The sequence below is a fragment of the Thamnophis sirtalis genome, unplaced genomic scaffold, assembly GCF_051295495.1.
Source record: "Thamnophis sirtalis isolate CommonGarterSnake01/CBP01778 unplaced genomic scaffold, rThaSir2_p1.2 scaffold_8, whole genome shotgun sequence".
Lineage (NCBI taxonomy): Eukaryota > Metazoa > Chordata > Lepidosauria > Squamata > Natricidae > Thamnophis > Thamnophis sirtalis.
Genome location: NW_028261388.1, coordinates 1,836,062 through 1,851,061, shown reverse-complemented (window position 1 = coordinate 1,851,061; position 15,000 = coordinate 1,836,062). Strand labels below are relative to the sequence as shown.

The window sequence follows — 15,000 nt, the reverse complement described above, 5'->3', positions numbered from 1 at the left end:
GACTCCCTCTTCTTTGTGGCAGCCCCTGAGATATTGGAAGACTGCTATCATGTCTCCCCTGGTCCTTCTTTTCATTAAACTAGACATCCCCAGTTCCTGCAACCGTTCCTCATATGTTTTAGCCTCCAGTCCCCTAATCCTCTTTCTTGCTCTTCTCTGCACTCTTTCCAGAGTCTCCACGTGGCGACCAAAACTGGATGCCGTCTTCCAAGTGTGGCCTTACCAAGGCTTTGTAAAGTGGTATTAACTCTTCACGTGATCTTGATTCTCTCCCTCTGTTGATGCAGCCTAGAACTGTGTTGGCTTTTTTGGCAGCTGCTGCCCACGGCTGGCTCCTATTTAAGTGGTTGTCCACTAGGACTCCAAGATTCTTTTCACAGTTGAGAGCCATTCTTAGCCAAGGATGAACTGGTTTTCAGATCAATTTAGGGCAGGGGAGAAGGAAGGAAGGAAGGAAGGAAGGAAGGAAGGAAGGAAGGAAGGAAGGAAGGAAGGAAGGAAGGAAGGAAGGAAGGATGGATCAAACTCTTTGAACCCAGCTTGCGTTTGGGTTCAAAAGTTCTGATCTTTGGCTGACTTCTAAGTATTCAAGATGGTCTCCTGGGCCTCATCCCACCTTGGAAATGTCTTCAACCAGTAGAACATCACTTGAACACAACTTCATAGGTCCATAACACAGTACAACATATTATTTGCAGAATGTGGAATACTGTAGGTATGTGGAACATTGGCCTAGTGCAGCTGGGAATTCTGGGAAATGAATTCCAGCCATGCTGGCTGGGGGATTCTGGGAATTGAAGTCAACCCATGCTGACTGGGGGATTCTGGAGTTGAAGTCAACCCATGCTGACTGGGGAATTCTGGGAATTGAAGTCCACCCATGCTGGCTGGGGATTCTGGGAATTGAAGTCCACCCATGCTGGCTGGGGAATTCTGGGAATTGAAGTCAACCCATGCTGACTGTGGGATTCTGGGAGTTGAAGTCCACTCATGCTGACTGGGGAATTCTGGGAATTGAAGTCAACCCATGCTGACTGTGGGATTCTGGGAGTTGAAGTCCACTCATGCTGACTGGGGGATTCTGGGAATTGAAGTCAACCCATGCTGACTGGGGGATTCTGGGAGTTGAAGTCCACCCATGCTGACTGCGGAATTCTGGGAATTGAAGTCCACCCATGCTGGCTGGGGATTCTGGGAATTGAAGTCCACCCATGCTGGCTGGGGATTCTGGGAATTGAAGTCAACCCATGCTGACTAGGGAATTCTGGGAATTGAAGTCAACCCATGCTGACTGGGGGATTCTGGGAATTGAAGTCCACCCATGCTGGCTGGGGATTCTGGGAATTGAAGTCAACCCATGCTGACTAGGGAATTCTGGGAATTGAAGTCCACTCATGCTGACTGGGGGATTCTGGGAGTTGAAGTCCACCCATGCTGGCTGGGGAATTCTGGGAATTGAAGTCAACCCCCATGCTGGCTAGGGGATTCTGGGAATTGAAGTCCACCCATGCTGACTGGGGGATTCTGGGAAATGAAATCAACAAGTCCTAAAGTTGCCAACTTTGGAGAGCCCTGGTTTAAAGTGTTGCCACTGGATTAGTCGCCCCCCCACATTTTGTTAATTTCCTCACTATCCCTGGATTGTCTGTCCTGCCAATTTCCATCACCCCCAAAACTCTGAAAAATGAAGTGAAGGGGGGTCTCTTACCTTGGCATTGGGGCTGGCTTTCTTGAAGACCCTGCAAAATGAAAGGATTGGGGAAAACAAGGTGAGGGGAACAGGATGCATCTCGCCCTGAATTCAAAAGCTGCTACTCACCACATCGGGGGCCCCCAAGGCTCCATGTGAGAAATCCTACCCATACATTTACTTTATTAATTTATTATGCCACAGCATATTAATATTAAAAAATACCTAAGTGGCTCCAAGAGGCTTACAACATTAAAAAAATCCACAATACCCGTAGCCCTCGACTTCCCACCACAATCGAGCCCAAAATTTACGTTGCTAAGTGAGACATGTGTTAAGCGAGGTTTGCCCCATTTCTGCGGCTTTCCTCGCCACCGTTGTTAAGTGAATCACTGCCGTTGTTAATGACACCGTTGTTCAGGGCTGCCCCACTGATTTTGTTCGTCGGAAGGCTGCAAAAGGGGAATCACGTGTCACTCAGGACACTATGAGACCGTCATAACGATGAATCCGTTGCCAAGCACTTGAATTTTGATTATGTGAAGGTGCTGCAATGGTCGTAAGTGTGAAACATGGTCAAGAGTCGGTTTTTTTCCCAGCGATGTTGTAACTTTGAACGGCCACTCAATGATTTGCAAAACCCTCGCCACAAATGTCTCACTTAACAACGTACATTTTGGGCTCCATTGTGGACCTTTCTTGCCACAGTTTTGAAACGCTTCTACCCGACTTCTGGGCTGAATCATGTTTTGAGAGCTAAGTGTTGTGACCCACCAGTGGCCAGTGGAGCTGGAAGCAGATTCGGACAGTGAGGAGGTTGGGGAGGAAGATGGGCCAGTGCTGGAGTCTGGGGGAGGCTCTGAGGAGGGGTCTGTGTCGGAGGCAGAGAGGGGGCCAGGGCCGTATGCCAGTTATCAGCTGCCTTCGGAGTCGGACATCAGTGAGGCAGAAGAACAGCTGGAGCCTGTTCCCAGTGTGTCCATGCGCAGAGTTGCCAGACGAAGGGAACAGCTAAAGAACAGGGGTCGACTTGGGAGTAAGACCACAGGTGGATGGTGAATGGCTCCTCCCAGAGGAACTAAAAGAGGAGCAACAGGGGAGTGGAGTTTGCAGGAGACCATTATTTCGCTTAATTGGTTCGTGACTCTCCGAGATTCCTGGCCAAGTTCTGCAGATATCAGCCAGTCAGATCTCCAAGCCAGAGAAGGTCTGTGACCGTAAATCCTCCCTCGAAAGACTTTGCTGGAGGTGAAGGAGCAGAATTCACAGTCAATTAATAAAAGGGTTTTTTGTCGGGACCAGGAGTTGGCTTCAGGCTCTCAGGAAGCCTCAGTCAGAAGACTAAGCTTTCAACAGACCTGCTTTTCATCTCTGGATTGTTTTTATCTACTTTTCCTTTCCTTCTGCAGCTTCCTCCCAAGCCCTCACACTGAAGGAGACTTCAGGTTCCCATGGAAAACCGGGGAAATGAAAGGAAAAGGGAGGTGCCACCTGCGTGGCCTTGTTTGCCACAGGCTTCCTCCTGGCCTTGGCCGTGGTCAACGGTGACTCACGAACCTCTGTTCAGAAGGCCAGGAGGTGGCTTATGGACGTCAGCCGAGGCCTCAGCGGCTCACTTAGCAACGGCATGGCTGGCTGGCACTTAAGACCAGCAGGGACTTCGCTTCCCCCTTCAAGGAGAGCGGGCGGACGAATCGTTTTCTGGCTGTCTTAACAGAATAACAGAGCTGGAAGGGACCTTGGAGGTCTTCTAGTCCAACTTCCCCCTTGAGCAGGAGATCTTATATCATTTCAGACAAATGTTGTAAGCCAAGGACTCGTTGTAGCAGAATAGCAGAGTTGGAAGGGACCTTGGAGGTCCTCTAGTCCAACCTCCTCCTTGAGCAGGAGATCCTATATCATTTCAGACAAACGTTGTAAGCCAAGGACTAGTTGTAGCAGAATAGCAGAGTTGGAAGGGACCTTGGAGGTCCTCTAGTCCAACCTCCTCCTTGAGCAGGAGATCCTATATCATTTCAGACAAACGTTGTAAGCCAAGGACTAGTTGTAGCAGAATAGCAGAGTTGGAAGGGACCTTGGAGGTCCTCTAGTCCAACCTCCTCCTTGAGCAGGAGATCCTATATCATTTCAGACAAATGTTGTAAGCCAAGGACTAGTTGTAGCAGAATAGCAGAGTTGGAAGGGACCTTGGAGGTCCTCTAGTCCAACCTCCTCCTTGAGCAGGAGATCCTATATCATTTCAGACAAACGTTGTAAGCCAAGGACTAGTTGTAGCAGAATAGCAGAGTTGGAAGGGACCTTGGAGGTCTTCTAGTCCAGCCTCCTCCTTGAGCAGGAGATCCTATATCATTTCAGACAAACGTTGTAAGCCAAGGACTAGTTGTAGCAGAATAGCAGAGTTGGAAGGGACCTTGGAGGTCTTCTAGTCCAGCCTCCTCCTTGAGCAGGAGATCCTATATCATTTCGGATAAATGTTGTAAGCCAAGGACTAGTTGTAGCAGAATAGCAGAGCTGGAAGGGACCTTGGAGGTCCTCTAGTCCAACCTCCTCCTTGAGCAGGAGATCCTATATCATTTCAGACAAATGTTGTCAGCCAAGGACTAGTTGTAGCAGAATAGCAGAGCTGGAAGGGACCTTGGAGGTCATCTAGTCCAACCCTCCCTGCTCAAGCAGGGGACCCTACACCATTGGATGTCCAATCTCTTCTTAAAAAACAAACAAACCCCAGTGATGAAGCTCCCACAATGTGTGGTGGCAAGCAGTTCCACGGCTAATTCTTCTCACTGTCAGGAAATTTCTCCCCCAGGATTCTTTGGCAGAAAAGCTGGCCCATGTTGCACTGCCCGTTTGGCCTTGGGTTCAGCATCTTCCTACTTCCAGGCCTCTGCCAGCGCTTGAGAGCAAACGAAATGGACTCTGGCCTCTTCCAAAATGGAAGGGAAGAAAACAATGCTACAAAGTGCTGGTCCATTAAATAAAAGAATAATAAGAATGAATTATTAAAGATGAATTCCTACAGCGGATGTGCACAGGAAGTTTTAAGGTGTTTTGGGAGGGGGGAATCTTATTTTTGTCTAGTCCAGGGGTCTCCAAACGTGGGAACTTTAAGACTTGTGGATTCTGGGAGTTGAAGACCACAAGTCTTTAAAAGTTCCCAAGTTTGAAAGACAGGATGGAGAGGAGAAAGGAGAGGAACAGGAAAAAGGGAAAGGCAGAAGAAGGGGGGAAGGTTAAAAAGGAGGAAGAGAAAGGAGAGAAGGGAAGGGAGAGGTGGAAAGAAGGAAGGAGAGAAGAAAGAGAAGAAAGGGGGATAGGAAGGAGGGAGGGAAGAAGGTAGGGAAGCAAGGAGGGAAAGAGGGAGGGAAGGAAGGCGAGAAGGAGAGTAGATAGGAAGGAGGGAAGGAGGGAAGAAAGGAGGGAATTTAAGAGAAAAGAAAGGAAGGAGGGAAGGAGGAAAGGAGGGAGGGATGCTATGAGAGAAGGAGGGGGGATGGAGAGAGGAAAGGGAAGGGGAAGGAAAGGAGGAAAGGAAAAGAAAGGAGGGAAGGAAGGAGAGAAGGAGGGAGGGAAGGAAGGGGAGTGGGAAAGAAGAAACAAGGGAAGGAAAGAGGGAGGGAGGGAAGAAGATACCTAACCTTTGATGTCTATAATGATTTTGAGATTATGGGAATGTTTTGAAATGTAGTCAAATGTAAAGCAAAACAGTGGATGTTGTATTGTCTTTTACCAGCTATTATTTGTTGTATTTTTCTTTTACTAATAAAAATACTTTAAAAAAAAAAGTTCCCAAGTTTGGACACCCCCTGGACTAAGTCTAATGAAAAGAAGGACTAGGATGACAAGACAGCAGTCTTCCAATATTTGAGGGGTTGCCCCAAAGAAGAGGGAGTCAAGCTATTCTCCAGGGCACCTGAGAGTAGAACAAGAAGCAATGGGTGGAAACTAATCAAAGAGAGAAGCAACTTAGAACGGAGGAGGAATTTCCTAACAGTGAGGACAATTAATCAGTGGAACAGAAGTTGCCACCAGAAGTTGTGGGTGCTCCAACACTGGAGGCTTTGAAGAAGAGACTGGACAACCGTTTGTCTGAAATGGTACAGAGAGGTTTCCTGCCTGAGCCGGGGGTTGGACTAGAAGACCTCCGAGGTCCCTTTCAGCTCCGTTGATTTTGTTCACCTGTTAATTTCTTGGCGCTGACTGGTTTTCCACGGGAAGTGAAGATGCCAGGGAGAAGTTGTGATCCTGGGGCTTCCCGGATGTGTCCTCTCAGGTGAACAAAAGCCCACTTCTGTGTTCACACAACCTGTTTGGCCCTCGACCCAGGTGAACAACATCTACGTGGCTCCCATCCGGACGAGGCTCCGGAAGTGCTTAAAATGTGCCAATTGGGGGAAGTTTTGAGTTTCCTTCTTTGCAGGAAAACTATATAGAAACTTTTAATTCCCCCCCTCTTTTTCTTTCTCTTTCTTCTATCTTGATTTGCTTTGCTTTACCTCTGCCACAAAACTTCCCAATTCTGTTCTGTTCTGTTCTGTTGTGTCCTGTCCTAATTCTGTTCTGTTCTGTTCTAATTCTAATTCTAATTCTATTCTGTTCTGTTCTAATTCTATTCTTTTCTGTCCTGTCCTATCCTATTCCTATCTTATGCTAATTCTGTTCTGTTCTGTGTCTATTCTATTCTATTCTATTCAGATTTCTTATTTTATTCTATTTTGTTCTGCTCTGCTCTATTCTATTCAGATTTCTTTTATTCTATTCAGATTTCTTATTTTCTATTCTATTCAGATTTCTTATTTTATTCTATTCTATTCAGATTTCCTATTTTATTCTATTTTGTTCTGCTCCGCTCTATTCTATTCTATTCTATTCAGATTTCCTATTTTATTCTATTCTATTCAGATTTCTTATTTTATTCTATTCTACTCAGATTTCTTATTTTATTCTATTCTATTCAGATTTCTTATTTTATTCTATTTTGTCTGCTCTGCTCTGCTCTGCTCTGCTCTGCTCTGCTCTGCTCTGCTCTATTCTATTCTATTCTATTCTATTCTATTCTATTCTATTCCATTCCATCTCATTCCATCCCATGTTCCTGATTCTGATTCTGATTCTAATTAATTCTAATTCTAATTCCATTCTACTCTATTCCTTCCTCAACGGTTGCTAAACGAGGAGCTCTGGTATTTTCCCACTAGAGTTTGCATCCGATTCTACTATTTTATGTCACTCCTAATAAACGGAGGGCTATTTATAAGTTCCTGGAAAAGAGAGTGAGGCATTTATCGGCTCATTAACATTCCTGCCGTTCTTAAGTGCAGCTCCAAAGCCTTTTTTCCCAGGAAAAACAAAGGAAAACTGGGTTTTTTTCAAAAACAGCCGATAAACTTCTCCCACGGCTTCCCCCAAGCCCTCAAAAACAGCGGCTGCACCCGGGCGTTGATTCAAGCAGTCCTCAAGTTACGACCCTTAAAATCCGATATTAAACTCAAGGTCACGCGATCCTTTTTTGCGACCTTCTGACAATCGACGACAAGGAGGGAGGGAGCCAGATTCATTTAACAGTTTGTTAAACTGTTTGTTACTAACTTAAGAACTGCCGTGATTCACTTAGCAACTGTGGCAAGAAGGGTGGCAAAATGTGGCAGAACTCAACTTAGCAATCGTATTTAGCAACAGCAGTGTTCCCATTAGAACGATGAATCAGTGGAACAATTATTGCCTCCAGGGGTTGTGAATGCTCCAACACTGGAAGTTTTAAAGAAGAGCTTGGATAACCATTTGTCTGAAGTGGTGTAGGGTTTCCTGTCTAAGCAGGGGGTTGGACTAGAAGATCTCCAAGGTCCCTTCCAACTCTGGTATTTTATTCTGTTCTATTCTATTCTATTCCTATTATTCCTATTCCCATTCTGCATTATATTTTCTATTCTATTCTTATTCCGATTCCTATTATTCCTATTCCTATTCCTATTCCATATTTTATATTCTATTCTGCATTGTATTTTCTATTCTATTCTATTCCCATTCCATATTTTCTATTCTATTCTAGTCTGCATTGTATTTTCTATTCTATTCTATTCTATTCCCATTCCATATTTTCTATTCTATTCTAGTCTGCATTGTATTTTCTATTCTATTCTATTCTATTCTATTCTATTCTATTCTATTCCCATTCCATATTTTCTATTCTATTCTAGTCTGCATTATATTTTCTATTCTATTCTATTCTATTCTTATTCCTATTCCTATTATTCGTATTCCCATTCCATATTTTCTATTCTATTCTAGTCTGCATTATATTTTCTATTCTATTCTATTCCTATTATTCCTATTCCCATTCCATATTTTATATTCTATTCTATTCTGCATTATATTTTCTATTCTATTCTATTCTATTCTATTCTATTCCCATTCCATATTTTCTATTCTATTCTAGTCTGCATTGTATTTTCTATTCTTTTCTATTCTTTTCTATTCTTTTCTATTCTATTCTATTCTATTCTATTCTATTCCCATTCCATATTTTCTATTCTATTCTAGTCTGCATTATATTTTCTATTCTATTCTATTCCTATTCCTATTATTCCTATTCCCATTCCATATTTTATATTCTATTCTATTCTGCATTATATTTTCTATTCTATTCTATTCTATTCTATTCTATTCTATTCTATTCTATTCTATTCTATTCCCATTCCATATTTTCTATTCTATTCTAGTCTGCATTGTATTTTCTATTCTATTCTATTCTATTCTATTCTATTCTATTCTATTCTATTCTATTCTATTCCCATTCCATATTTTCTATTCTATTCTAGTCTGCATTATATTTTCTATTCTATTCTATTCCTATTCCTATTATTCCTATTCCCATTCCATATTTTATATTCTATTCTATTCTGCATTATATTTTCTATTCTATTCTATTCTATTCCCATTCCATATCTTCTATTCTATTCTAGTCTGCATTGTATTTTCTATTCTATTCTATTCTATTCTATTCTATTCTATTCTATTCCCATTCCATATTTTCTATTCTATTCTAGTCTGCATTATATTTTCTATTCTATTCTATTCCTATTCCTATTATTCCTATTCCCATTCCATATTTTATATTCTATTCTATTCTATTCTGCATTATATTTTCTATTCTATTCTATTCTATTCTATTCTATTCTATTCTATTCTATTCTATTCCCATTCCATATTTTCTATTCTATTCTAGTCTGCATTGTATTTTCTATTCTATTCTATTCTATTCTATTCTATTCCCATTCCATATTTTCTATTCTATTCTAGTCTGCATTATATTTTCTATTCTATTCCTATTCCTATTATTCCTATTCCCATTCCATATTTTATATTCTATTCTATTCTGCATTATATTTTCTATTCTATTCTATTCTATTCTAGCAGCACTCAGACATATATGCTGCCGCATAGAAGCAGTTTCACAGCAGCTGTGACAAGACAGGGGAAAACCCACTTAACAACTGCCTCATTTAGCAACAGGAATATTGGGGCTCAATCGTGGTCATAAGTCGAGGACCACCTATTAGCGGAGTTGGGAGGGACCCTGGAGGTCCGCTAGTCCAACCCTCTGCTCAAGCAGGAGACCCTATCCCATTGTGGACAAACGGCTGCATTTAATTTCTTCTTAAAAACCTCCAGTCTTTGCAAAGCCTTGGAGAATGAAGGAAAAAAAGAGGGGGGGGGGAAGGAGGGGAGGGGGCTGCAGAAGTGGGGGGGGGGAGAAAAACCCCTTCTCAACCCAGCTGTCTACCCAGACCCATGTCAGGCCCCCGTCCTCTTCCTCCGGGTGTCCCACACTCTGCTTTGCACCAAAAATAAAACAGCCCCTTTCACTCCCAATGATGGGGAGAGCGAGCGAGCGAACGAGAGCAGCAGATGCCACTCTCCGCACCGAGGTTGGCGGGGGTCCCGTTGCCACGGCAACGGAAGGGGGAATGAAGGTTGCCCGCCCTGTGGGGTACCGCCGGCTTACGGCAGGTGGCTTGCCTTTCTCTGATGGGCTGCCCGGCCCTCCCGCAGGGCAGAAAATAGGTCGGGGGGGGGGCCTCCTCGACTTCCCATCGCATGATCTGCTGCACCTGTGCTGCATCGGCCTGAGGTCCTCTGCGGTGGCAACCCTACGACATTTGGGGGAGGGAGGAATGTAGGGAGAGGAGAGGTGTGTGCGGGGGGGTAAGCCTGCTTCTGCGGCAGGGCACGGGGGAATCAAAGGGGTGCCAATTGGGGGGGGGTGCTGCCCCCTTCAAATGCCCCATTGACTTCGGAGCAGAGGAAGAAAGAATAGGTGGCTGAAATATTCCTCCTCCCTCTTCCCCCCCCCCAGGACAATTTACTGGATCATAAAAATGGGAATCAAGAAAAAATAATAATAATTATTATTATAGGCGGTCCTCGGCTTATGGCCACAATCGAGCCCGGAATTTCCCTTGCCAAGCGAGAGGGTTCTTAAGTAAATTATCTTTTCCAAATCCCCAAATCCTTGGCAGAGAAAGCTGCCCAGGGCAACCTTTGCTGATTGTGTTGGTGTGTCTTTGCCTGTGTGTTTGTATCAACAACACACAACATCGAGCCTCTGGTTTTTTTCCCCCCGATCCTGAAATTCTCAACAATTTGGGAGCTGGAAGGCTGCCAAGCACCAAGGCCGAGCAATCGTCTGGTGAACAAATTATATAGATATATATGTTCTGACCGAGGCTTCCCGAGAGCCTGAAGCAAACTCTTTGTCCTGACAAAAACCCCTTTTATTCATTTCCTGTGAATTCTGCTCCTTCACATCCAGCAAAGTCTTTCGAGGGAGGATTTACGGTCACAGACCTCATCTGGTTTGGAGAGCTGCCAGGCTGATATCTGCAAAACTTGGCCAGGAGCCTCGGAGAGTCACGAACCAATGCAGGGAACTCATGGCCTCCTGCAAACTCCACTCCCCTGTCGCTCCTCTTTTATTCCCTCTGGGAGGGGCCATTCACCGTCCACCTGTGAACTTCCTCCCAAGTTAACCCGTTCCTTAGCTCTTCCCTTCGTCTGGCCACTCTGCACATGCGCCCACTGGGAACAGGCTCCAGCTGTTCTTCTGCCTCACTGATGTCTGACTCCGAAGGCAGCTCATAACTGGCATATGGCTCTGCCCCCCCTCTCTGCCTCCGACACAGAGCCCTCATCAAAACAACAGAAATGTTGTCCCCAATTGTGGCCATAAATTGAGGACTATCTTTATCGCCCAGTACCCAGAGTTGGAAACGGAAGGTTTTACCGCTGAGATTTCTCCTTGCAAAACCTCTGGAAAAGTCAAATAGATTTTATTTCTCTATTTTTTTGTATGTACAGTGAGAGCTTCTGCACCAGAGACAAATTCCTTGTGTGTCTAATCACACTTGGCCAATAAAGAATTCTAATTCTAATAATTCTAATTCTAGTTTTAATTCTAATTCTGACCCTAATTCTAATTCAGACTCTAATTCTAATTCATTCTAACTCTAACTAATTCTAATAATTCTAATCCTAATTCATTCTAATTCTAATAATTCTAATAATTCTAGTTCTAGTTCTAATTCTGACCCTAATTCTAATTCATTCTAACTCTAACTAATAATTCTAATAATTCCAATCCTAATTCATTGTAATTCTAATAATTCTAATAATTCTAATAATTCTAATAATTCTAATAATTCTAATAATTCTAATAATTCTAATAATTCTAATAATTCTAATTCATTCTCTCTAATAATTCCAATAATTCCAATCCTAATTCATTCTAATTCTAATAATTCTAATTCTAATTCTAGTTCTAATAATTCTAATAATTCTAATAATTCTAATAATTCTAATAATTCTAATAATTCTAATAATTCTAATAATTCTAATAATTCTAATAATTCTAATAATTCTAATAATTCTAATAATTCTAATAATTCTAATAATTCTAATTCCTACTCTAATTCTAATTCATTCTAACTCTAACTCTAATAATTCTAATAATTCCAATCCTAATTCATTCTAATTCTAATAATTCTAATTCTAGTTCTAATTCTAATTCATTCTAACTCTAATTCTAATAATTCTAATCCTAATTCATTCTAATTCTAATAATTCTAATAGTTCTAATAATAATTCTAATAATAATTCTAATAATTCTAATAATTCACTAATGATAACAAAAGTGAAGGTGATTAAAAAGAGCAGATAAAAGGTTTCAAATTCTTATAAGACATGCAATGAACAACAAGTTCTTAAGAGACCTATCAAGAAACCATTTAGAATACAGATTTTACAAATGGCAAGAGATATTGGACTACACTATCTCTGGAAGGATACAGGATGATGAAATGAAATGTCACAAAAACATGTTAGTTAAATGTAGTGAAATTTTGAGTGCTATGTACAACGTAATAATAGCTACAGTCAAGTAAATGATTAATAATAATAACAAAGCATTTATATATACTACATTGATAATATGAAATTTTATACAATACTGTAAGTGAGGATATGGAGATGATGTTGAAAAGCCTTTTTGTAAAAGATAAACAATTCTATATAGAATAGATTATAAAGATGTAATATCATTGGATGATTTCAGGATGATGCAATAAAATGTCATAATATAAATTTACTTTAAATTTAATGTGCTTTATGTTGAAAGGATGTAATAATAGCTAGGCTTAATGGATGTTTAATATAATTATATCAATTTGTGTCCAAGTATATTAGATTGATGATACTAATAATGGGGGAAAAACATGGAATTGAAAATTATTAGAGAATGTTAGCAATTCTAAAATAATATAATGATGTCACAGTAAATTTAGTTAAATATAGTTAAATTTTGAGTGCAATCTACAACGTAATAACAGCTATAATCAAATAAATGATTAATAATGATAACAAAGCATTTATATATACTATATTGATAATATGAAATCTTATACAAACTGTAAGTGAGGATATGGAGATTATGTTGAAAAGCCTTTTTGTAAAAGATAAACAATTCTATATAGAATAGATTATAAAGATGTAATATCATTGGATGATTTCAGGATAATGTAATAAAATGTCAATATAAATAATGTATATATATAATATATAATGTATAATATATAATATGATTTCAGGATGATGTATAAAATGGCATAATATAAATTTACTTTAAATTTAATATGCTTTATGTTGAAAGGATATAATAATAGCTAGGCTTAACAGATGTTTAATGATTGTAACAATTTGTATATATGTATATTAGATTGATGATACTAATAATGGGAAAAACATGGAATTGGAAACTATTAGAGAATGTTATCAATGCTAAAATGATGCTAGAATGTCTTAGAATAGGAGGAAGCATAAATGTATACAAAGATACCTTGATTGTCAATATGTGGATTTTGCTAAAATTCAAGTGAGGACTACGGAAAGGACACAGAACAGTGGTGGGTTTCAAAAATGTTTGGAACCTCTTCTGTAGGTGTGGCCTGCTTTCCGGGTCCACTGGTGGAACCTCTTCTAACCAGTTCGATAGATTTGACGAACCGGTTCTACCGAATAGGTGCGAACTGGTAGGAACCCACCTCTGAATCTATCTACTTATCATCTATCTATCCTTCTATCTATATATCTCTTTCCCTCTCTCTCTCTCTCTCTCTCCTTCCTTTTGTCTCTCTGTCCCTTTTTCCTTTTTTTCTTTCATCTCTCTCTCACTTTTTCTTTCTTTTTTCTTTTTTTCTTTCTTTCTTTCTTCCTTTCTTTCTCTTTCTCTTTCTCCCTCTGTGTGAGTCTCTGTGTGTGTGTGTGTGTGTGTATCAGTGGTGGGTTTCAAAAAATTGTTGGAACCTCTTCTGTAGGTGTGGCCTGCTTTCCGGGTCCACTGGTGGAACCTCTTCTAACCGGTTCGGTAGATTTGACGAACCGGTTCTACCGAATAGGTGCAAACTGGTAGGAACCCACCTCTGAATCTATCTACTTATCATCTATCTATTCTTCTATCTATATATCTCTTTCCCTCCCTCCCTCTCTCTCTCTCTCCTTCCTTTTGTCTCTCTGTCCCTTTTTCCTTTTTTTCTTTCATCTCTCTCTCACTTTTTCTTTCTTTTTTCTTTTTTTCTTTATTTCTTTCTTCCTTTCTTTCTCTTTCTCCCTCTGTGTGAGTCTCTCTCTCTCTGTGTGTGTGTATCAGTGGTGGGTTTCAAAAAATGTTTGTAACCTCTTCTGTAGGTGTGGCCTGCTTTCCGGGTCCACAGGTGGAACCTCTTCTAACCGGTTCGGTAGATTTGACCAACCGGTTCTCTCGAACCGGTGCGAACCTGTAGGAACCCACCTCTGAAACCGAAAGACTTCGTAACCAATCGACCCACTGTGTGTAATTGAAGAGGTTTTTATGTTACATGTGTTGTGTGTTTGTGTTTGTCTGAAAATAAATTTTTTATTTAAAAAGAAAATGTCTGAAAATGAAATGTTTTCATTCAACTAGACATTCCCAGTTCCTGCAACCGTTCTTCCTATGTTTTAGCCTCCAGTCCCCTAATCCTCTTTGTTGCTCTTCTCTGCACTCTTTCTTGAGTCTCCACATCTTTTCTACATTGTGGTGACCAAAACTGGATGCCGTATTCCAAGGGTGACCTTCCCAAGGCCTTATAAAGTGGTGTTAACCCTTCACGTTGTCTTGATTCTCTCCCTCTGTTGATGCAGCCTAGAACTGTGTTGGCTTTTTTGGCAGCTGCTGCACACGGCTGGCTCCTATTTAAGTGGTTGCCCACTAGGACTCCCAAGATCCCACTCACAGGTTGTGTGGTGTCTTCCTCACAAGCAACACAATGGGCTCCGGGCAGGAGAATCGGCAGAGGAAGGCAAAGCGTGCAGATCCCAGCAGCACCAGCGAGCCTTCCCTTCCTCCCCCCATCACCCTCCAGCCTTTTCTTGCTCCCGAAATCTCATTTAGCGCTCCGTTTTCCTCTGGCCTCCCCTTCGCAAAACCTCTGGGAAATTATCTGCAGCTGAAGGAGAGATCTGGGAAGCGGAGAGAAACAAAGGCCTGATGAAAAAAGGCTGTAATCCTTCCCCCCCCCCTTTCCCACTCTCTCTGTCTTTGGTTTTTAATGCTTTTCTCCCAAGGGAAAAATAACATCGGTCTGGTCCAGTACTTTAGCTCTGGATGTTTTTCTCCTTTTCCAGGATTGGTGGGGGAGGGAGGGGGGGTCTCTTCCATCCCTTCCAGGAAATGGAAGACCACGAATCTGTCGTTTGCAGGCCTGTCTCCTCCTTATGAGTTATGACTTATGAGCACCATTGAG

General features: G+C 41.5%; 1 protein-coding gene across 2 annotated transcripts in view; it reads right to left on the bottom strand.

Annotated features, from left to right (window-relative positions):
* Positions 1-15,000, bottom strand: part of ARRB1 (arrestin beta 1) — a 58,663-nt gene that overhangs the window by 27,284 nt on the left and 16,379 nt on the right. For both annotated transcript variants that reach the window (XM_087720949.1, XM_087720950.1), the window contains exon 2: positions 1,709-1,739. In XM_087720949.1, coding sequence (XP_087577075.1) covers positions 1,709-1,739 — 31 coding nt within the window. The remainder of the gene's footprint in view (positions 1-1,708; positions 1,740-15,000) is intronic.